This window comes from Schistocerca serialis, chromosome 3, assembly GCF_023864345.2.
Source record: "Schistocerca serialis cubense isolate TAMUIC-IGC-003099 chromosome 3, iqSchSeri2.2, whole genome shotgun sequence".
Lineage (NCBI taxonomy): Eukaryota > Metazoa > Arthropoda > Insecta > Orthoptera > Acrididae > Schistocerca > Schistocerca serialis.
Genome location: NC_064640.1, coordinates 46,077,262 through 46,101,884, shown reverse-complemented (window position 1 = coordinate 46,101,884; position 24,623 = coordinate 46,077,262). Strand labels below are relative to the sequence as shown.

The following is a 24,623-nucleotide window of genomic DNA, read 5'->3' as shown; positions in this document are numbered from 1 at the left end:
CAGAGGAGTATATGAAGCTCCCATAATCCAGCTTGGAGCGGACGATCGACCGATATAGGCGAAGTAGGACGGTTCGATCCGCTCCCCACGACATACCACTGAGAACACGGAGGACATTTAGAGAACGGGTACAACGGGCAGCCAAATATGACACATGTGGAGACAAGCTAAGTTTCCTGTCAAATGTAAGACCTAAAAATTTTGTTGTCTCCATGAATGGGAGAGCAACAGGACCGAGTCGTAAGGACGGTGGGAGAAATTCTTTGTAGCACCAGAAGTTAATACAGACCGTCTTCTCGGCAGAAAAACGGAAGCCATTGGCGACACTCCAGGAGTAAAGACGGTCCAGAGAACGCTGAAGACAGCGCTCCAGGAAACACGTACGCTGCGCACTGCAATAGATGGTAAAACCGTCCACGAAAAGGGAGCCTGATACATCAGCTGGGAGGCAATCCATTATCGGATTGATCGCTATGGAGAAAAGAGCGACGCTCAAAACTGAGCCCTGTGGCACCCCATTCTCCTGGCGAAAGTTGTCTGACAGGACAGAACCCACACGTACCCTGAACTGTCGATCCATTAAAAAGGAACAAATAAAAAGAGGGAGGCAACCGCGAAGGCCCCATGTATGCATGGTGCGGAGAATGCCCGCCCTCCAACAGGTGTCGTAAGCCTTCTCCAAATCAAAGAACACAGCCGCGGTCGGGTGCTTCCGCAAGAAGTTATTCATAATGAAGGTCGACAAGGTAACCAGATGGTCAACAGCAGAGCGGCGCCTACAAAATCCACATTGTACATTGGTAAGTAGGCGTCGAGATTCGAGCAGCCAAACCAAATGAGAGTTAACCATTCGCTCCATCACCTTACAGACACAGCTGGTAAGCGAGATGGGTCGATAACTGGAAGGCAAGTGCTTGTCCTTCCCCGGCTTAGGAATCGGTACAACAATAGACTCACGCCAGCATGCGGGAACATGCCCCTCAATCCATATGCAATTATAAGTATGAAGAAGGAAACCTTTACCCGCAGCAGAAAGGTTCTTCAGTATCTGAATATGAATAGCATCAGGCCCTGGAGCGGAGGACCATTACCAGGCAAGTGCATTTTCGAGTTCCCGCATGGTGAATGGGGCATTAAACTTTCACGATTCGAGGAGCGGAAGTTAGGTGGCCTAGCCTCCTCTGCCTGTTTTCGGGGGAGGAAGGCAGGGTGGTAATGAGAGGAGCTCGAAACCTCTGCAAAAAAGCGGCCGTAGGCACTGGAGACATCCTCAGGGGCCACAAGGACGTCATTCGCGACCGTCAAGCCAGAAACTGGTGAGTGGACCTTAGTGCCAGATAGCCAGCGCAGGCTACCCCAGACAACAGAACAAGGAGTAAAACTGTTGAAGTGGCTTGTGAAAGCAGCCCAGCTGGCTTTCTTGCTTTCTTTAATAATACGACGACACTGCACACGTAGTCGTTTATAATTGATGCAATTCGCCACTGTAGGACGGCGTTTAAAGGTGCGTAAAGCACGTCGACGAGCACGTAAAGTGTCTCTACATGCTGTGGTCCACCAGGGGACTGGTACGCGACGTGGAGAAGTAGTGTGAGGGATGGAATATTCAGCAGCAGTGAGAATGACTTCCATGAAGTGTGCGACCTGACTATCGCAGATTGTGAAGGTTTGATCCTGAAAGGTCGCCCTGGAAGAGAAGAGCCCCCAGTCTGCTTTGGAGATGTTCCAACTAGTTGAGCACGGAGAGGGGGTATGATGCAGGAGATGGATAACACACAGGAAGTGGTCACTCGAATATGTATCAGAAAGTGCATATCACTCAAACCGGCGTGCAAGTTGGGTAGTACATATAGAGAGGTCTAAATGGGAATAGGAGTGAGTTGTGTCCGAAAGAAAAGTGGGGGCGCCAGTATTGAGGCAGACAAGATTGAGCTGGTTGAAAAGGTCTGCTAACAGGGAACCCCTCAGGCAGGATGCTGGAGAGCCCCAAAGGGGATGGTGGGCATTGAAGTCTCCAGTTAACAAAAATGGTGCAGGTAGCTGAGCAATAATTTGCATCATGTCTGCCCTGGTAACGGCAGACAATGATGGAGTGTAAACGGTACAAATGGAAAATGTAAAAGTGGGGAGAGTAATTCGGACGGCAACTGCCTGTAGGCCGGTGTGTAATGTGATGGGATCGTAGTAAAAATCATCCCGGACCAGCAACATAACCACTCCATGAGCTGGAATACCTGCCACAGGGGGTAGGTCAAAACGCACAGAGGTGTGGTGCGCCAAGGCAATTTGATTGCATGGGCGTAGCTTCGTTTCCTGGAGGGCTATGACGAGCGGACGGTGCAAGCGGAGCAGCAACTTCAAGTCCTCTCGGTTGGAGCGAATGCTGCGAATATTCCAGTGAAGAAGTGCCATCATGAGAAGAAAAAGAAAAAGAAGATGCAAGAAGGGGTCACCTCGAAGGCCACTGAGGGCCTGGCTTTGAGCGAGCACTGCCGCCGCTATCAGTAGGCGGACAGTCATCGTCCATTGGTTCTATAGGTTCATCGGCCATCTTGTTAAGATGGCCGGGAGGGGGTGCTTCCTCCGCCAGTGAACGGCCAGATGTTCGGCTACCAGCGGTGCGGTCAGGTGAAACAGATGACGGCCTGGGGCGGCAACTGCTGGGTGGCGCAGGAGAAGAAATGCGCCGTGGCAGAGAAGGAGAACTGTGCTTCCTATGAGCCTTCTTGGAAGGTCGTTTTGTGGAAGTACTGGTCGATGGCTGGGAGTTCGAGGTACGTAGGAAGTCTGCATGGGACGGTTCCTTCTTGAAGGCCCGTGCATCTGACTTCTGGTTCTCCGTCTTGGCAGAAGCTGATGAAGGTGCTTGTGTCTGAGGGGTGACGGGAGGAAGAGGAGACGTCGACCGGGTGATCTTAGCACTGGCCGAACGGACGACCGTAGTGCTGAAGGTCAGATCGCATGTCTGCGTCGCCACCTCCCTGGTAGTCCGAGGAGAGGTGAGGACAGTACTGTATTTCCCCGCTGGGAGCAGCGTGGGCTTCCTAAAACAGCTTGCGAGCAGCCGAGGTGGACACTTTCTCTTTGACCCGAATTTCCTGTGTACAGCATTCTTCCTTGTAGATGGGACAGTCGCGGGAGGACGCTGCATGGTCACCCTGACAGTTCACACAACAAGGAGACGGAGGTGGACCGTCACCCTCATGGGCATCCCTGCCACAAGTGACACATTTAGCCGCATTGGAACAAGACTGGCGAGTGTGATTAAAACGCTCACACTGGTAGCAGCACGTAGGTGTCGGGACATAGGGGTGAACAGAAATAACCTCGTAGCCCGCTTTGATGCGCGACGGCAGCTGAACACTATCAAAGGTCAAGAAAAGTGTCCGGGTCGGTACAAGGTCATTATTGACCATTTTCATGACCTTATGGACAGCCGTCATGCCCTGCTCAGCGAGGAAAGACTGAATCTCCTTGTCAGTCAATCCGCCGAGTGATCTAGTATATACCACACCACGAGACGAATTCAAAGTGCGGTGAGCCTCCACCCGGACAGGGAACGTGTACAGGAGTGTGGCCCGAAGCAGTTTTTGTGCCTGAAAGGCGATCTCAGTTTCTAGTAACAAGGTACCATTACGCAACCTGGTACAAGACTTGACAGATCCGGCTATGGCATCTACGCCCTTCTGGATAACAAAACGGTTGACAGAAGAAAAATCCTTCCCATCCTAAGATCGAGAAACTATGAGGAACTGTGGGGCAGGCAGTAATACTTTTGTCACTGGTGGCTGGTCAAGTTTCCATTTTTGGGCAGAAGTCGAGAGAGAAGAAGAAGAGATATCCATTGCGGAGGAATCCCCCATGATTGCCAGCGTCTCTAATGGCGCCCTCCTTCCTTGTGGGGACCCTCTCAGAGGGCACTCCCGCCTTAGATGAATGTTTACACCTCAGGTCACACCTCCCGAGAAACGGACGGAGGGACCAATCGGCATGGTCGGAAGGTGTCAGCTCAGGCAATCACCCCTCCCTGGGCCTGGCCTTTACCAGGGGCTACGTGCATGCCTTACTTGTCTACCCAGGGCGGGGAATTACACGTTACCCCGTCACCGGCTACGTGTGCGAATGCGTGGGTCGGCCTTCAGGCACGCACAGGGAGGAAGGAAGAAGAGGAAAAAGAAGGGAGAGAGGGAGAGAAAGGACAGACTGTCTCAAATGCCGAGGCGGAGACCAGAGAAGGCAAGGAGAAGGAGGCAAGGAGAAGGAGGCAAGGAGAAGAAGGCAAGGAGAAGAAGGCAAGGAGAAGGAGGCAAGGGAAAGAGTAAGTACGACAGTGAGATGGAGAAGAACAAAGAAAGGAAAAAACCAAAGGAAGGAAGAAACCAGAAGAAGTGAAAAACCAAAATGACCGCAAATATAGGTCGTGGAACCGTCCGTCTCCGGACGCAGGCGCTAACTACCCCCTTGAGGGGGAGGGCCTACTTTTAGTCGTCTCTTACGACAGGCAGGAATACCTCGGGCCTATTCTAACCCCCGGACCTGCAGGGGGGACTGTGCTGATGATGCCGTATGCTGACCCAGGAGGTTGATAGATGTCACTTGCCACTTCCGATATCATAAAATGTTAGGAAGTCATTCCAATACATTTAGATGAATGGTAGGTGTGAAGAACTAGTTCTTCTGTTGTCGCATGTAGGCTCGCCACTCCAATAGTTGAGAATGAAGTGATTAGCCAGACGCTCATGGTAGGTCAGGTGCGGGAAGCACTGAGGTACAGACTTCGAACCAAAGACGACTCTGAGACACCCAGGAGTTGGATATTTCAAATTTCAGGATGCCTCACCCAGATGGCACCACTTCATACCCTGACAGCGCCAGATCTAGGTGCTACCCATAGACCAGTGACTAGTAGAGACAGCAATCAGGTGTAGGACCTGGCTAACCGACATTGGATTGGCAGTTGGTGTGGAGGCATCCTCAATGTAGACAGCAGTCAACAATAGATGCTGTATGCTGGACTTACTACTATTTATATTGGCTTGCCAAGGTCCCATTTTGACAAGGTGTCGCTTGCAGTCATGGAGAGAAGCCCTGACAACATGACATGACATAACGTAACTTAGTCCTCCACTGTGCCAGGATGATGACTTGCATCATGTCACTGCAGGAGTACTGTGGACCAGACAGTGGAATTTTGAAGACAGCGGGCTGGCTTGCCCTGGTACAGGTTGCGTGACCTGCTAGGAAATGGTGTTTGTGCAACACTTCCTCCATCTCTGTCCCATGCAGTTTCTGGATGTGGTTGTCTTCGTATGATGGTTTTTGATGTACTTATTCCATTTTGGCTTTGGCAGGCCTTACCTTCCTTTGTTTTTATCGTCATTTTTCTTAATGAAAAATCTGCATAATACCCTAACTGATACTTAGGTTTGCTACGGCGTGCATTTGAGATACTTCCACATTTTGTTCCATCCACCTCTGACAGGTGTTGTTGGAACTATCTTAACATGAAGAAAATCCAGTGTGTGGTGGATTATTCAGTGACATTGCATTCAATTCAATTCAATTTTTATTATCACATAACATGCCTTATACAATCAAAGATTGTGACATAGGTGACTTGTCGGTTTTTACACTATATATAACAATACTAAAAATACAACAAACTAATAATATACATGGTGTAACATCTTCAAAGAGGTATTTTAATTACAATTATAATGCATTGTTACCATTCATGAAATCTTCTACACTATAGTAACATTTATCTTTCAGATATTTTTCCAGGTCTCTTTTGGTGCCTTTTACATTTGGGTCATCCATATCTTTCCATATTTTATTTACAAATTTCATGCCCATATAGTATGGGGTTTTTTCATATGATTTTAAACGGTGGGTAGGTAACATGTAGCTCGTTCTATGTCTTGTATCATATTGATGCAAGAAGAAGTTGCCCTCAAAAAGTTGTGGGTTTCTTTTCGTGAAAGTGAGAGTTTCATAGATGTATATGCTTGGAATGCTCATTAGATCCAGTTTTACAAATAAAGGTTTGCACTGTTGCTTTGGTTTTGCTCCCACCATTGCCCGGATGATTCTTTTTTGTAGTCTAAAAGCTCTAAGTAAATTTGTTTTTTCAGACCCCCAGAAAATTATACTATACCTAATGACTGAAACAAAATATGCATTATATACAGTTTTTCTTACAGCTAAATCAGTAATACTATACAAGATATTCATAATATATACAAGGCTATTCAGTCGACCCAGTATGTTGTCCACATGGCGACTCCATAACAGGTTTTTATTGACTAACACGCCAAGGAATTTGGCACAGTCTGCAGTCTCTAATTTTTTGTCCATATACCTTATTTCACTTATAGACTGTGCAGATTGTTTTGTGGTAAAATGAACAATTTCTGTTTTTGTAAAGTTTAATGTTAAGTTATTGTTTTTGACCCATGCCTCCACTTCCCCAAGTGTTTGTTCAATATGACGAATTAGGTCTACCTCATTTTTACAACAGACTACGGCTGTTGAGTCATCTGCATAGAGGATAGTATCAGACTGGACCTGACATGGCATATCATTAATATAATATAGAAAAAGCAGTGGCCCTAATATTGAGCCTTGTGGAACACCTAATTGAGTGTTTCTCCAGCCAGAGAGAAATTTCTTGCCGTTGATGTTAATAAGTACTCTTTGTTTTCTGTTTGCCAAGTATGATGACATCCAGCTAAGAGATTTGCCTTGAAAACCATAGCGTGCCAATTTTTGGAGAAGCAGGTCATGATTTACTGTGTCGAAGGCTTTGGACAGGTCACAAAAGATGCCTGACACACACATTCTATCATCAAGACATCTGCTGACTTTTGTGACTAATTCATTTATTGCATGGATTGTGCTGCGGCCTTTTCTGAAACCATATTGATTGCCTAAGATAATGCTGTTAGATGAATTGTGATTTTCAATCTGATCACATGCAGCTCTTTCAAATATTTTTGAGAAAATTGGTAACAGTGAGATTGGCCTATAGTTGCCCAATTCATCTTGTTTGCCTTTTTTGTGTATGGGCCGAACTTCTGCATATTTTAATCGATCTGGGAAACATCCCTCATCAAATGATTGGTTGATTATGAAAGAGAGTGGATATGCAATACTGTGACGGACTATTTTTATTATTTCAGTGGGGACCGCATCCCACCCCGCAGATTTTGAATTTTTTAGGGACATTATGATTTTGATGACATCTGAGATGGAAACATGAGAAAACTTAAAACATGTGCAATTGCTATCTGTCATATTGGGCTTTGTATTTGGTGGTGAACAGTCACCAAATTTGTTACAGTTTATGAAAAAGTCATTGAATGATTCACAAATGGCACTGGGTTCTGTAACAGCTCTACCATTTATCACTATTTTAGAAGGGCATTTTCTCTCTGCCTCACTGCCAACTTCACTTCTTATAACAGACCAAACAGCTTTTGATTTGTTTTTTGCATTTGAAATGGAGTCGTTATTTGCAGTACGTTTTGCTAGTTTAACTATTTTGTCAAATGTTTTTTTGTATGTGCTTACATACTTAAGAAATTGAGGGCTTTGATTTACTTTTGCCTCCATATGCAGTTTCCTCTTAGTAGTACTAGACACACTAATTCCTTTTGTTACCCAGGATCTACTTTTTTGGGACCTGGTCCTCACTGTTACAAAAGGGAAGCATTCATTGAATATACCCAAGAATTCAGTTAAAAAGTTATTGTAATTGTCACTTGTGGAAGTGTGTTTGCTGACTGTCCACTTGGTTTGGCTTAGTTTTTTGCAAAATACTTCCACATTTTCTTGACTGAAATTCCTACATCTTTTTGTTGTGCAGACTGAATTTTGCTTCGGTAGTGATACAAATAGTGCTTTATGGTCTGATACTCCTAAATCTAGAAGAAACTTTTCTTTTACATAATAATTATAACTACTTACAATATTGTCAATACATGTTGCAGAGCTTGCTGTAATTCTTGTATACTGATCGAAATTGAGATTTAGACCATTTGTGGCTACCAGGTTCTTTAAGTGTGAAGAAAATTTGTCATCAGTCCTTACATCTATGTTGAAGTCAGCACATATAACCACTTTCTTGTACAGTTTCTCACATTTTAATTTATGTAGCAATGTATCAAACTTATCTAAAAATACAGAGCTTATATGGTACCCAGGGGTGCGATATATGCTGATAATTAGTGTGTTATACTCTTTAAGTTCTATACAACAACTTTCAAATGTGCCTTCTTCATTCAGATGGCTAAAATTCTGTCTGATATCATAGTCTACCGTGGAATGAACTAATATGCAAGAGCCTCCATACCCATTGGCCCTACAAAAGCTGGTAGCCAGTTTATAACCTGTAAGTTTATTTAGGAGATTGATATTTTCAGATTTTAGCCAATGTTCATTAAGGCATATTACTTTCACAGATTGTTTCACACTTTCTAGCAAAATTTCTATATCATAAAGCTTCCGGATCATTCCTTCAGACAGACCTCTTATGTTCAAGTGCATAACGAAATTACTACTGCATATATTATTAGGTAGAGGGTCTTTAAAACTAATTTGACTATGTGTGAGCATCTGGATGATGAGTAGGTACAGTTTTCTTGACGATAATTTCAGTCTTTGCTGTATGTTCCGAGGCTGGTTCTGGCACCGTCTCATCTTCTGGACGTGATGTTCCTGTTTGAGCTGGCGCTGTGGCTGCGATTCTGAAATTGTTTTCTCGTTTATCCATTTCCTTGGTCGAAACTGGTTGCACAGCAATTGGTTTTCTTGCAACGTCGTCGTCTTTTTGTATTAATTTCGCTAGCATTTTGCCAACGTATGACTTGCCAGCGTTATTATAATGTAGTCCATGTTTTGTAAACAAATCTCTTGCATCTGGAAGATCAAGAAATGTTACATTTTGTTGGGACTTGCATATTTTGTAGAATTGTCTGTTTACTTTTGCAAGCTCCAGATTTACGATGGAATTGTCTTGCAGGTCGTATCTGTGAGGCAAACTAGTAACTATGATGTTCGGAACTTTCAGATCAAGTAATGTAGTTATTAAACACTGGGTCGCATGTTTACTCTCATTTCTGTATACATCATTACTTCCACCCATGATTATGACGGCATCATTCTTAGATAGCTCATTAAGTGAGTTGCTGCTCTTAATAATCTCAGTCAAAGGTGCACCGGGTTTCGTCATACCTGTTGCCGTGAATAACGTACTGTACTCATTTATTTTTTCGGCAATTTTCTTGGCGTGGCTATCACCAAGTACAACAACTCGTCGTTTGATGTTCACTGGTTCATTTTTCGTATTAGATGTTTTCTTGGCTGCGCACTCGATTGGAAGTTTCGTCACTGATTTTTGTTTGTCATTGTTCTTTGTCTTATCACAGTCTTCGTCCAGTGTTGTGAATTTATTTGCTAGCGGTATCGCCGGAACTGTACTCACTGTCTGTTTGTTTGTTTTTTTTCGGCAAACGCCACGTTTTTTGCGCAGAACGACGGTTAACAACACTGTCTTGTGCTAGACGATGATCTTGCTCTATCTCTTTGTATTTCGTTTCCAGTTCTTGATATTTCTGCCGAAGTTCTTCATATTTCGTATTTATAGTCATTAAATCCTCTGTAAGCACACTTATTATTTTTTCTTTTGATTTTATCGTGTCCATTACCTCGTTTTTCGTGACACTCACAACGCACTGACGGCATGTCCAGTCATGTTCGTCTTTTATATATTTTAGATTCACTTTAACACATTTGTCGTGATACCACGACCTGCACTGGATGCATAGGATACCTCTCTTTACCTTTTTTACGCAGATTTTACACACGTCACTATCACTTTTTAAGGAAACTGAGACATCGTTACAGAACAAAGTTTCATTCGGCGCCATCTTCTTTTCTCGCAATGAGGATACAATCACTCCACTTAAAATGATCTCAAACCATCTCCCAACATGTCATCAGCTGTTTTTACAACATTAAATTAAAACTGAAACAGCTGCAGCCCTCTCTCTTGCATTTTATTTATTTAAGCAGCCAGTTTCAGAGTTCCACTACTCCACCTTCACGCCTCTTGATGAATGTAAATTGGGAGGAATCCAATCTTACGTGCAGTCAAAACAGGAGGCAATATTAAATAACTTGTGCTTGCAGATCTCTGGTTTCCTTAACTGATGATGACTGTTTATAAACAAAGGGATAGTGTCGTGTAAACCAGAGACTATGGACACTGTTATTTAATACTGGCTCTGATTATGACTGCACATTAGAATGAATTCCACCCAATTTATGTTAGTTAAGGGGCCTGAAGATGGCATAATGGAACACCAAAACTGATTGCATAAATAAATTAAATGCAAACTGCCAGTTGTAGGTGATTTCATTTCATACTGAACAACCGAAGTACTTGTATCCATCTGTTACAAGGATGGGCATGCAAAGGTTTTTGCAACAGGTTGCAAATCATTCTTGTTTTGTAATCTGAGCTTGAGACAGGCATAGGTTTAATGGATTCTTGCACCCTTGGTGTAAGTGGAATATTCATGGCAGTAATGAACTACTGGACTAACTTAACATTTTGGTATGAATCATGGGACTCATTGCTGACAGATGACTAATTTATCCGATATTTTGGAAGATTTTTTTTTTTTTAATTTTCTTGATTGCGTAGTGAGCTGGGAGTTGGTTTCTTTTGTTTTGTTTCACTGTATACCTGATATAATGTTTGTTTTGTTGCATCTGGTGTAGGGGTAGTACAGTGGGTATTTTCTGGTGGAATGATTGTGGTCACAGCGGTGGCAACAACATTTTTATCTTGAAAGCACCATATGCAGAGGAATGAAATTTTTTATGATGTTGGTGGAGAAATGAATTAAATGGGGGAAAGCTCATTGTACATAATTGTGGGTAGATTTAGGAAGGGCATTTCGTAAACTACTATCTTTGACAGAACACTAACACACTGAATGGTTTTTGTGTAATACTGATACAGAATGATCCAAACTGCCAATGGGATGTGTGAAATAGAACTGGTCTTAGGAGGGAAAGAAGCACCACATCTGATTTCCAAAAAGCTAGTCCACACAGGGTGTAATACTATGAGTAAGGGTTATCTAACGGTACGGAACATTTGGAGCTGCAGGATAGGGGTATACTGATAAACGGTATGATTAGTGACATTTTGGGAACAACTTTTTGGCTTCCAACAACCACAATACGCACTGTGGTTCTCAACCGGACATATCTGCTACTGTACCTGCTCAGCAAACTTTAGAAAATACGAACTACTCAGAACCTGACCTTCCTAAAAAATAGCTTGGATCCCAATGCACTCACTTCTCTGGACAAGTTTATAGCAGCATAAGAGGGTGTAAAAGTGTACAGCAAATATTTCAACACATACAACCGTATTGCAGCAGATACCAGCACAAACCACACTGATAGGTATATGAACTTCAAGCATCATCTTGCTTCTGGTTCTAGTTTTTGTAGCCTGTACCAATCTATGGTGGAAATCATCACTCTCCTGAATTCTCCATCACCATATACCAACTGAGTGGGTCACCCTTAGAGAGTAAATAGTCATCAAGCACACCATCCACTGGACATTGTGAACTGGACTGGATTAGTGTAAACGTATTTGGAATGAGAAGTGTACATAAATGTAAAAAGGAAAAATATAACATGTAATGTTTAATTTATTTGCAGAATTAATATCAGTCTGTGACTCAGTGGAACCGATATTCTGAAGGGAGGAGGAGGGTTGTGATAGCACCTTTCCCTAGCAGAGCTCGTAAACTGTAGCCAGGCGAGCCAGCATGCTGCCTGCAAAATTCTGCTGGCAGGTCCACAATATCGCTGTTATGGTGCAAGTCACCAGCTTGGCACAGTGGAGACCTGGGTTACCTCACACCATGCTGGGTGGGCCTCTCTAAGTGACTTGAACTGATGCCCAGTCCATATAAGATCAGTGTGAGCCAGTATAAATGATGGCCAATGAAGCCTACAGTATCTACTGCCAAACACTAGCTACACTGAGAACACCTACAGCAGATTGTTGACCTAATGTGAGTCATGCAGTTTCATCTACAACTGTTTGCTGCTTCCACTAGCTGTTGGTCTATGGTGTGCGCCTTGCACTGATGCCGCTGGGCTACAAGCTGGCACAATCTGGCTAGGGCCTCCTGCAGGCTGAAATAAACAGACTCCTGGGCTTCTCCAGGGGTCTTTGGTTTGCAGTCCATGCCTGGATGCCTCCTGCACCTGACCTCCTACAAGCTATTGGCTGGTCACCAAATTCACATCTAATGGTGTGGCTAGCCTATGCACAAGTCTGCTGTTATTTGCCTGACATCTGCAAGCCTGATGTAGCTACGTGCTTGTTGAGGTGCTGATGCTGTGCCTTTATTGTTGCTGCCTTTCCGGCCTGAAGTCCTTGTGCCAACTGCCGTCACATGCTGTCATGTTTTGCTGGTGCAAGTTCTACCACCTGAGGTCACTGCATGCCATCAAGACACCATATACAAGGCTGTATGAGTTCTGATGACTAAAATATGTTGTTCATACTATTCTTTGTATAACTTCATGATGGCTGAGGAACTGTTTCTTTGCACCTACAGGCCAACCGGCCATCTTGAGATGACTTTCTGACAATTTATGGTGTCAATAACACTTGGGCCATCCTGGCACCATACTACAAGTGATTAGAAGAGATCTTTTCCCAGCAGTGGGACCTTAATGGATGACAATAATGACAGCACTGGTCACAGACACCATTATTAACAGAATCACATATTAATTTCTTTGCTACATTGTTACTTACGGTTATAATTAATGTTAGTGGTTCTTCACCACATGGACAACAATTTTGTACATTTAAAACAGTTTCTTATTTCAAACATAAACCACCGGGCTTAAACTATTGCTCCAAATTTTATTTCTGGTGTGATCTGTATTCTATGTTTTGGTAGTTCTCATTACATTCAACACACAATTTTTTAATTTGTTCTTGAGTTATGAAAATTGGTGCAAAATGTGTGATACACGGCGGATAAAAACAATCTCAGGTGCCTAGTGGAATCTGAACAATACAGGAACAGAATTAACTTTTTCAAATTACCTTGGCACAAGCTTATCAGCATCACAGCAAAGTTCAAGCAGACCAAGAAGCACCTTAGATACATCAAGATAAGGTTCCCACACAGTGAAACCACGTCCTATCAAATCAATTGCTGCACGTCTCAAGGGTGTGTGAGCCGGAATACGTGGAGAAGGTGGTGCTAATAGTAGCTGTGTAAGAGCTATACCTATAACAAAAAAGACTCATAAGGCAAAAATACTGTTCATGGCTCTTCCATATTTTATGTTTTACTATAATTAACAATTCACTTATAATTTCATTGGAGTTATGAGATGAACAGATTGCCATTGAATATTTACAAATGCCTAGTGATGCTCAACAACTGCAAGAACAACCATATTTCATTTATGCTGAACATCTAACAATCACTACTTAGATCTCGAAACTGAAGTGCTTCAAGCAGTGTATATCTACAGGGTGTTGCAGCACAACAGTGACAAATTTTCAGGAGAGAGAGTACACCTAGATGCTGGAAAACCACATAGCAACGCATTGTCTGAAACACTTTTTTGGTGCTGTAGTGATTACACAAAACACAAGAAAGGAAGGACACGAACAGAAATATATAGGAATGAAACCAGACAATGATCATCATCAAAGAAGGTGTTCAGAATTATGAGTCCTGACCACGATACAGGCCTCACATTTCCAGTGCAAGGTAGATCTGATGTTCTGGAAAATTCAGGTGTGCCCTGAACTACCCCAGCAGCTGCCGTGATGCATGCAACAAGTTCCTCAGCAGTTTTAATGGGGGTTTCATACTCTAGAGGAGTACTAAAGGCAAAAGTGAGGTCTGGCAATCTCCATGCACTGGAGATGTGAGACCTGCATCACAGTCCGGGCTTGTACTTTCGAATACCTTCTTTGATGATAACAATTACCCATTTTTTATCTTATTTCTTGGTTTCTGCTGTACTACGCATAATACACATGTTTTCTCAGCCTATCTGTGCCCTTTCTTTCTTTCTTCCTTTCTTTTTGTGTGTTTCATGTCACAACAGGGACGAGTTTCCAACTGTGCATTGCTCTGTGATTTTACATCGTCTAGGTGTGCTGTATCTTTCCTGAAAGTTTGTAATTGCTGTGTATAAACACCCAGAATATGAAAGTAAAACATTTACCTATCATTTCAGTCTGACATCTTGTCGAGGGAGAAGTATGTGACTGATATAACATTTTAACAGTTTTACTGTTAGATTTATTTATTTTTATCTGTTCACTTCTTTCGGGTATCAACCAACACTAGTCATCTGTAGATCCAATAATAAACTTGCTGTAAAATCTTGTCTAACCGTAATTCATGTGTTGGCACTATCAGTCACTGGTTGTGACAAACATATGGCTTGGGGGTGCATAAGATGTTACCCCAAGCTGTTTCTTGCAGTGGCAAACAGATAAAAGTAACAGTGTCCAGGAATAAAATTGTTTAAACATGAAAGACTATTTACTACCAATTTCTCTTATAGCTACTACAAATCAACACTGCATTAATGCTGTGGAAACAAGTTGTAAGCTCAGCAGGAAATTTTCAAAGTTCCAAAGAAGATATAGAGAAACCTGCAAATGATCTGATGACTTTCTGTAAAAGCCAACCAAGTCAAACAACAAGCATCCTCTGGCTCATTTCATTGTTGAAAAAACATGAGAACATGGCATGTAACTCAAGAAACATTATCTGTTAGCAGTAACTACTGCATGGTAAAAATAAATTGCACACTTATAAGAGACAAAGAAAATCTTAAAAAGAAAAAACAATTCAGCTGAGTATGAATACACAGAAAACTAACAGCAGTTTGTATATTTATCATACTATAATATAGTTCATGAGACTCACTGGATAACAGTATTATAAAAATGACTTACTTGTCAGCATTGCGAGGTTGTTGTTTCCAATACCAAAGCCTTCAACAACGGAAGTTTTACGACGCTGATCGTCACCAGCCCGTCGTCGTCCAGATGCTTCACCTCCAACATCTTGCCCAAATTCGGCACCAATCACACCCAGCAAAACAACTGCTGTTGTCTGCTTCCGTTTCAATTCTGATATGCTTGAAGGCTTGCGCACACAATACTCTGAAACGAGACACACACATACGTACAGTTCAGGATATGGGTTATAGTATTTTATTTAATAGAATCCAAATTTTAACAATTAACATGAATTACAAAAACCTTCATCACACACACACACACACACACACACACACACACACACACACACACACACAGAGAGAGAGAGAGTCAGCACATGCACACGTGTATGCACTCACCTGTGTGCACGTTTGTAGTCACTAGCAATGAGATATGAGTGAATATTATAAAATTAGTTTTTGCGCTTACAGCTAGCTTGTTTATGAGTACCTATATACAGCAGATATTTTTACACAATGTAAAAACCCCTGTGAAACTAGACCTTAATGAATTATATGCCTGCATATATAAACTTGTTAACTTTAGAATACGTTTATTGTTGTATTAATTTGTCATCTTTATCACAATGCCCTAAATGGTTAGAGGATGACTAAACAACTAATATTATGAAATACAAACACAATTCTCAAAACAACATAAAGGAGTCAAATCCAGGTAAGTAACAGAATGGTGGGCATACTAGTTGAAACCTCAACCAAGCCATTTATACCAGTGGATATCCTGTGGACACCAACAAAAGGTCACTAGCTCAAGTGGTGACACATTCTGCAACTTACACATTCCAACAGCTCTTTAGAGAAATTCATTAACCAAATGAACAGTGGTCATATAGCAGAAGCTATATGAGCAAATGTCCATAATGTCACTATGTCTCATATGTGCTCATTAGCAAACTTTACATAGAGCAACGAGCATGCCACTTGGAGAGTAGATGACCATGTAGCATTGTTCAAAATGTACACTGGTGCCAGCAGCAGTGTAGGGCCTGTTTGTATGTGTACAATTTTGATCAATGGTTCCTATGTAGGAATACATGAGTGGTCTACCGAATTGCAATCCTCTTGTGGACTACGTGCATTAGCAATATTGCCCTTTTCTCAAATGTGCAATAAGTTTGCGAGCAAAGAAGGTATATTCATTCTCATGGTATGCACGTGTATTGCCTAACATTTTGAGGGAAGCAGTTTTTTATACCACAATAATTGTCTATTATGAGTATTTGTTTGATAAAAACTGTGACTCATCACATTATTTAGCATTAGAATGCTTTTATAGTTCACAATTTCAGACCCACATAAACAACCTGAGACATAAATATGAGATGATCTCTCACCACAACACGGATGAATAACAAAATGGGTACAATGACTGGGTACAGAATTTACTGATTTCTAGTGATGAAACACCTGTCGTACCTGCAGTCTTTCAACAACAAATTAGAGCTGGAAAAGATTTTTGTACGATGAGGCACAGAGTACATTCTTGTTTCACAAGCATATTATGGATATACAATGCAAGTTATGTTTATAGATGCAAAGCATGGATTATCAATAGCACACTACTTCCACTGAAAACAATTTTTGACAACTCAAATCAATAAAATAAACTTACATAATATGAACTAAAGCACTGTTTTATTACACAATAATGAAATAAACTATTATTATATCACTCTGTTGGCATGGACAGGTGTTACTGAAACACTAATGACCAATTCGAAACATTAAACAGTGCAGCTGCATCAGATCCCAACCAACCACTTATTCCATTATTAATTATCTTGTAGAAAACTTCCTCATTGTTGGATTGTGCTGCTAGCTTGTAATCTTTTCTTGCATGGATCATATATTTTTTTCTTGCGTAGCTCGCTTTGTATTTTATATTACTGCTGCTGACTTGGACATATGACAACACAATTTATCACTGTGTTAGCTGAAGCAATAATGAAGGAATAGGAATGGATTTGCAATTGTGAAACAACAATGGAATGACGCAAAATCATTTATTAGTGTTTGGTGCACTCTTTACACAGGTGTGTCTGCATGTCTGTGGCATTAAGATGCAGAGACTAAACATAATAACTGTCATAGATAGCAGTCCAAACAGAACTCTATAGATTAAATAGTTATCTTTTAATGTGTTACAGTAGACAACGTATATGACATCGACTCCAGTGCCATGCACCTACCAACCATCCAAGTTGACTTCTGTGTGTGTGTGTGTGTGTGTGTGTGTGTGTGTTTAATAAATGTTTGTTACATGTTTCATACTATGTTACCCATATTAATTATTTTAGACATTCTGCACTGTGATCACATATGCAGCAAAGTATGCGAGCCAGTTACCTCGTACAGCAATGAGTATTCTGTGGTAGGAGGTTTGCTTCCTGCTATCTTTAACACTGGAAGATTGACTTGTTTTAGTGAATACAACAGTAATAATTACAAGAAAGGCATTTTTCACTCTGGTGCAATCTTTCCAGAAAATTTCAGTCACTACACTTTCTCTTCCAAATGCAAAAATATTTTTCTGAGTTCCACCAACACAATGAGAAAGGGCCAGTGTGATAAAACAAGACAAATAAGATATTGCACATAAATATTTAATTGTTCATTCCCCCCCCCCTCCCCCCCACATGCTATTGGAGAGTGGAACAGGCGAGATGTAGATTGGGAAGAGTTTCTATGAACCCTCTGCCACGTAGTTAAGTGCGAATTGCAGAGTAGTGATGTAGATGGTTTTCACGATTTTAAAACTTACTATTATTTGTTTGTTGTGTAGTTATCCAAATATGTGTTGATTAATGGATAGTGAGAGGAAAATGTAAGGTTTTTGTGTTATGAGGAATGATGTGGGGGTGGGTAGTGGGGTACTATTTGTGTGTATCATGTAGATATAAAACCCATTGCTGCCATGTTAACAGTTATGAGAGTGTTATATTTTATTACTGGGATAGTCCTGGTTATGTTATTGGATACACTGTGTTTATTTGTGAATGCTTTTGTTAAATTGAAAGAGATTTCTTTGTGGTCAGAATATGAACTGCATAAATAATAAAAATGAAGCTATGCTGAAAGCAGCGCCTCACAATTTTTTATTCTGTTCTCAATATCAGTTGAAGTATTAGATGTCATCCACCTTACTCGGCCAACTTTCCTGCTTGATTGTATTGACATCAGTTATGTGCAAAAATGGGATTTTTTTGTGTTCATAATGAAGGAAATGGTGATGCTAACCTTAATGTGTGTGACAGAGCTTGGAGTGGACAAGTGCATATGGCAACCAATGAGAGATATTGGAATTGGGTTGATGAACTTACAGGAGCAATAGCAAGGGCGGCATATCACGAGATGATGATGATGATGATGGGTTTGTGGGGCACTCAACTGTGTGGTTATCAGCATCCGTACAAATTCCCAACCTTTGCTCAGTCCATACTTGCCACTTTCACGAATGATGATGAAATGATAAGGATAACACAAACACCCAGTCATCTCGAGGCAGGTGAAAATCCCTGACCCCGCCAGGAATTGAACCCAGGACCCCACGTTCAGGAAGTGAGAATGCGACAGCAAGACCACAAGCTGCGGACGTATCATGAGAGTGTGAACACGCCATCATTACAGAAGTGCAGTACAGAGAAAATAGTGCATGGTGGGTGCCTCGAATGTTCACTCCTGACATGACAAAGAGGAGATTGGATACATTTCGGCAACTTCTTGTGTGTTTTGAGTATGGGGTTGCCAGGTTCCTAAACAACATTGTGGCAGGTGATGAAAGCTGGGTTCACCATATTGAGCCTAAAACAAGAGAGCATCAGTGGAGTTTCACCAAAAAGGATCACCCCCATCAAAAATGTCAAAGACCATGCCATCAGCAGGCTATGTCATGCTCATAGTGTTCTGGGATGTTCAAGGTGTGGCACAACCATAAACTCTGCAAGGTACTGTGAGACCTTCAGAAAACTGAAAGCATAAATTTGAGAGTTCATCCACACAATGAGCACTCTCTCCTTCAGCGTGACAATGCCAGACCACACACAAGTGCTGTGACATCTGCAAAAATCAGATGCCTTGGGTTTACTGTCATCGATCATTCTCACCTTCAAGCAGTTCACTTTCATAGTGACGAGGCAGTGTAAGCAGAGGTGAGGTTGTGGCTCCGTTAAGAAAGTCAAACATTTTACATTGACAGAATCAACAAAACTGGTCTCTTGTTGGGAGAAATGTGTTCGTCATCAGAGGGATTATGTTGAGAAATAAATATGTAGACATGGAGATTAAAGAAGCAGAATGTTAGTAAAGTTTGTTTTATTTAAAAAGAATGATGAATATGATGGTTCAGGATACCCAGAACTGTAGTAATTAATTGGAAACAAATTACTGTATAATGACTTTCAGTCAGTAATGAGGCACCTCCCATGGTGTTAGGCTCATAACCACTTGGAAATGGTTGTGGTTGAACTGGTAGTGGCATTAGAAAAGAAAATTCCAACTCGTGCTGTGCTCGATTTCCAATTTCGCCACAGTTTCTTTTCTCCCAGGTGAGCTAGTTCAACAATGTATACACCAGGTTGAAGTTGAATTACAATCTTTGAACAGCAAGGTGGTATGCATTACAGAGCACCAGTGGAGAGAGAATGAAATGCAGCATATAAGACTATCGTCACATGAATGTGAGCATTGCTACTGTATAACTAGCTTAAGTAGTGGGTGATTATGTATCTATATCAGAGCTGCCCACTCTTTAAAGACAGAAGAAGATCTTACCACTATTAGTGTAAATAAACATTTTGAATTGGCAGCCAGTGAGCTAACAAAGCTAGACATCCATAAGATGCCAATCATTCTGTGTGTGTACCACGCATCTGGTGATGACACTTTCTTCAATAAGCTGACATCCTGGAAAGTGTCTAAGCCCCAAAACAAACATAACAATATGTGGATACATGAATATTAATAGAGGTTTTGAGGCTGTGCCACAAATAGTAAACACAGCTATTAGATTATCAAAAAGTTGATCATTGGTCTTAGACCATGTATGAGAGCATAATGCCTCTGAACTTTTTATGTAAAAGCTCTTAAAGCTTCTGAAACAACACAGAATTTATTAACATTCACTTCTTTATTCGTCATGTCTATATATTCATTTCTCAACACAGTCACCCCGACAACCAATATGCTTCTTCCAATGAGAGACCAGTCTGTTGCAATTACTGCAGAATGTTTGGCTTTGTTGGTGGTGCCACACCCTCACCTCTGCTTGCAGCACTTCATGACTATCAAATTTAGGTCCTTAAAGGTGTTCTTTATGTTTTGGAAACAGACGAAAATCAAATGCGGCCATGTTGGGACTGTAGGAAGGATAATCGATGACAGTGAAGCCAAAGTGTCAAATTATATTGATAATGTCATATTGCTTGTATGTGGTCTGGCATTGTCATGCTGCTTCACGTGTGGATAAACCCTTTGAATTCGAAAGTCGATTACAGCCTGCTGTTTCTAATGCATAGACACAGTTATGTTACACTCCGCCAAGTTAACACTACAATTCAGAGCCCTTTAGTGACACAGAGCTGTAAAAATACAAACATGAAGAATAAAGATGTAGAACATTAATAACATTTGTTTTATTTATAAAGGTTTAACAGTTCTCACATAAAAAATTAAGATGCATTACTTTTCAGGAGGCCCTTGTACTTGAATATGTTGAAAGGAAAATTTGTGAAGTGTTTAGAAGAGACCTTGGCCTTTGAGAGCATTATTTTTAGATATTAAAGCTAAAGACTGGCTTGATAAAACCCACAAAACTGCATGCCTACAAAAGCATCTTCTCGGAAAGTGAAATACATACTTGTTATAAGGCACAGGCAAATCAATCCTGGGATGAAGTGTATATGGAAAATAATGTACATACTAAATTCTCTAAATTATGCACATTGTTTAAATTAATTTTTGGGGAGACATTTCTGAAAGTGGCCCATTCAACTGTAGCCACTTTCAAAAATAACTGCAGGTAATGGAAAGAGATTTCAGAAACATACATTTCTCAGTTCTTTACAAATGCACCGCACTAATTCGTAGTTCCCAGATTATCATCACAGGTACAAAAAAATATACACGAGAGTACTCCTTGTTAGGAAGAAGAAAATGAAGATCTCAATGCTTTGTTTTTGCTGATGACATCACCATTTGAGGAGAGACAGAAATGGAGGTTCAGAAGAGACTAGATTACTGGAACACAAAATTTAAAAAATTCGTGTTAACTGTGAGTTAGAACAAGACAGTGGCAATGAAGATTAGCAGGACACACACACCTTGTAACATCATACCGGAGGGGGAGAAGGTTGAATATGTGAAAAGCTTCAGTTATCTGGGTAGCATCATATCATGTGATGGAAGTTCCAAACTAGAAGTCTTAAACAGAATAACAAAAGGATGATGACGATGACGATGTTTGGTTTGTGGGGCGCTCAACTGCACGGTTATCAGTGCCCGTATAAGTTCCCAACCTTTGCTCAGCCCTATCTCGCCAATTTCATGAATGAGGACAAAATGTTGAGGACAACACAAGCACCCAGTCATCTCGAGGCAGGTGAAAATCCCTGACCCCGCCGGGAATCGAACCCGCAACCCCGTGCTCAGGAAGCGAGAACTTGACTGCGAGACCACGAGCTGCAGACAATAACAAAAGGATCTAGCTTTTTCCACCAAGTACGAAATCTAATCTGGGAAAAGGAAGTCCCTCTAAGAGCCAAACAGACCATGTATAAAACTTATCTCCTGCCAGTCATGATGTATAGTCTAGAGGCCTGTGTCATAAATAAGAGATAAGAGGGTCAAATACAAGCATGTGAAATGAAGTTCCTTAGGTCAACTCTACAAAAACCTAGGAGAGACAGAGTCAGGAATGATTATGTAAGGACAGACCTGCAGGTGACAATGACTACAGAGGAGAGGATGAGTGCTTTGAGATTGAAGTGGTTCGGTCATGTGAAGTGTGAAGTGAATGCTCCCGGCTCGAACTCCACACCAGTATTTGGAGATGGAGGTACCAAGAAGAAGACCAATTGGGTGGCCTAGAAAGAGATGGACAGACTAGGTTAAGAAAGATTTCAAGAGGTGAGGATTAGCATGGGATGTAATGGAGAGAGAAAAGCTATACCATGACAGAAACCAATGAGGCACATCGTTCACCAAGTTCCTACCTGGCTCGCTGGAAGGAAATCCTGATGATGATTACTCCTTGTTGCAAAATATCATTCAATGTGGAAATAAAACATAATAAATAAAAAAAGCAGTGTAGGATGTCATAAAACATGAACTGGAAAAGGCAGGCACAAACTTAACAAACAAAGAAATCAATGATGGGTAGAATAATAAAAAATCATCAGGAACTGGCAAATATTGTTGTTGTGACGCGCCAATCATTCAAAGTGCTGCCGCGCAATTACGCGCGTCCTCTACATGCGGCGCTGTCTGCCAGCTATGCAGCAGCCGTGCCACCTAAGCGGCCAGCCAGCCAGCGTCCGCTAGACTTGGACTCAGTGCAGATTTGACCGTTACTGTGTACACATGCCTTACGTGGTGTACTTGCTCTGTGACTTACATGTATTGTGTCGTCTTTTGATATATAAGTGTTCAACTTGACGTTATAACAACTGGCGACGAGGATGGGATCTTTCCTTTTCATCATTGACCCACAAGTTTCCATGGCTACTTTAGAGCAACTATTGCAAGGTCTCATTGAACAGCAAACGCTTCTCACGTCGGTGATTTGCGATTTCGTCACGGTATCCAATGTGGGGCGTTTCTCGTTGTTGTCTATACCTCCTTTTCCTCCTTACAACGAGATGGCGGAAGACTGGTCTGATTACGAAAAATGTCTTTGACAGCACTTCTCGGCATTTCATGTCACGGACGAACAAACATGTAAGTCTCTGTTCCTTTCATGGATTTCACCTCCAATGTATCGATTGTTGTCACAACTGGCTCCTTTGAAAGATCCAGCGTATCTGTCGTTTGCTGAAATGTGCTCACTTCTGTCCGTATATTTTCATAATCAAAAGCATGTGGTAGCCTCTAGTGTTGCCTTTTATAGTTGTCAAAAACAACCAAATCAATCCTATCGCACTTGGGCTGCTGAACTTCACAGCCTCAGTAGAAAGTGTCAATTTGTTACTGATGTTCACAAAGAATCCTATGCTGATTCCATGGTATCGGATGCTATTATCCGGTCGGTGCCCGACAAAGAAGTGAGGCAACGTGCCCTTCAGTTGGCAAATCCGACTCTCGATGAAGTCCTATCCATCGTGCAGTCTTTTGAAATATTTAGCCATCTACAGGCCACCTCCATCAAGACCAGTGCAAAAATTTCAAAGGGGGGAAAAGTGTTGTGACGCGCCCATCATTCAAAGTGCTGTCGCGCAATTACACGAGTCCTCTACATGCGGCGCTGTCTGCCAGCCATGCAGCAGCCGCACCACCTAACACCTAAGTGGCCAGCCAGCCAGCGTCCGCTAAACTTGGACTCAGAGCAGATTTGACCGTTACTGTGTACACATGCTTTACGTGGTCTACTCGCTCTGTGACTTATATGTATTGTGTCGTCTTTTGAAATATAAGTGTTCAACTTGATGTTATAACAAATGTGAATGACTATTTCACTGGTATTGTGGAGAACTTGCAACCAAATCTTTCTGAGAACATATGTAGCATGAACAATGACTTGCACAGCAAGGACAATGATGATGATTCCCCACAAGAGAGCTTAAAGTCAGCACACACAGATAAGGCTTCAATCAATGTTCTGAAGATGTGCATAGAAAGCATACAAGCACCATTAACTAATGTAGTAAATAAGTATTTAATTTAAGGCATTTTTCCAGAGTACCTAAAGCACACGTGAGATGTGCCATTACTAAAGACTGACAATGTTCAGAGTATTGAAAACTGCAGGCCAGTTTCACTACTTGTCTGCATTCTCAAAAATAATTGAAACAGTCATGAAAGAAAGACTAATGAAATGCAAGAATATGCACAACCCTTTTAACGAAGCACAGTTTAGTTTCCAAAGTGGGATAAGTACAATATCGGCTGTTACAAAATTCACAAAACTGGTGCTTGATACTCTTGACAAGGGTGATTGTGTTACTGATATACTCTTTGACTTGTCCAAAACTTTTGATGCTGCTGACCACAAAATCTAATTAACAAGCTATAATCACTAGGTGTAAGAGGAATAGTGAATGAGTGTTTCTATTCTTACCAACAAAACAAGGTGCAAAAGGTAGAGTGAGTTCATACATCTGCTGATGATAAATTTTAAGTAAAACAATTGTCTGACAAGAAACGTATCAACAAAGGTGTTCCTCAGGCTAATTTATTGGTCTGACACTGTTCTTAATCCTGTGTTGCAGTTGTGCACTGCAGTGGATAGCTGTTAATGTCTGTTCTTTGGTGTTTTAAATCAGTCTTGAGGCTGCAAATGCACGCAGTCCATTCCAGTGGATACT

The 24,623-nt window shown here is 41.5% G+C and overlaps 1 protein-coding gene across 5 annotated transcripts in view; it reads right to left on the bottom strand.

Annotated features, from left to right (window-relative positions):
• Positions 1-24,623, bottom strand: part of LOC126469697 (WD repeat-containing protein 7) — a 385,995-nt gene that overhangs the window by 75,211 nt on the left and 286,161 nt on the right. For all 5 annotated transcript variants that reach the window (XM_050096866.1, XM_050096868.1, XM_050096869.1 and 2 more), the window contains 2 exons: positions 15,041-15,250; positions 13,157-13,343 (listed from right to left, as the gene is read on the bottom strand). In XM_050096866.1, the coding sequence (XP_049952823.1) occupies positions 13,157-13,343; positions 15,041-15,250 (397 nt within the window). The remainder of the gene's footprint in view (positions 1-13,156; positions 13,344-15,040; positions 15,251-24,623) is intronic.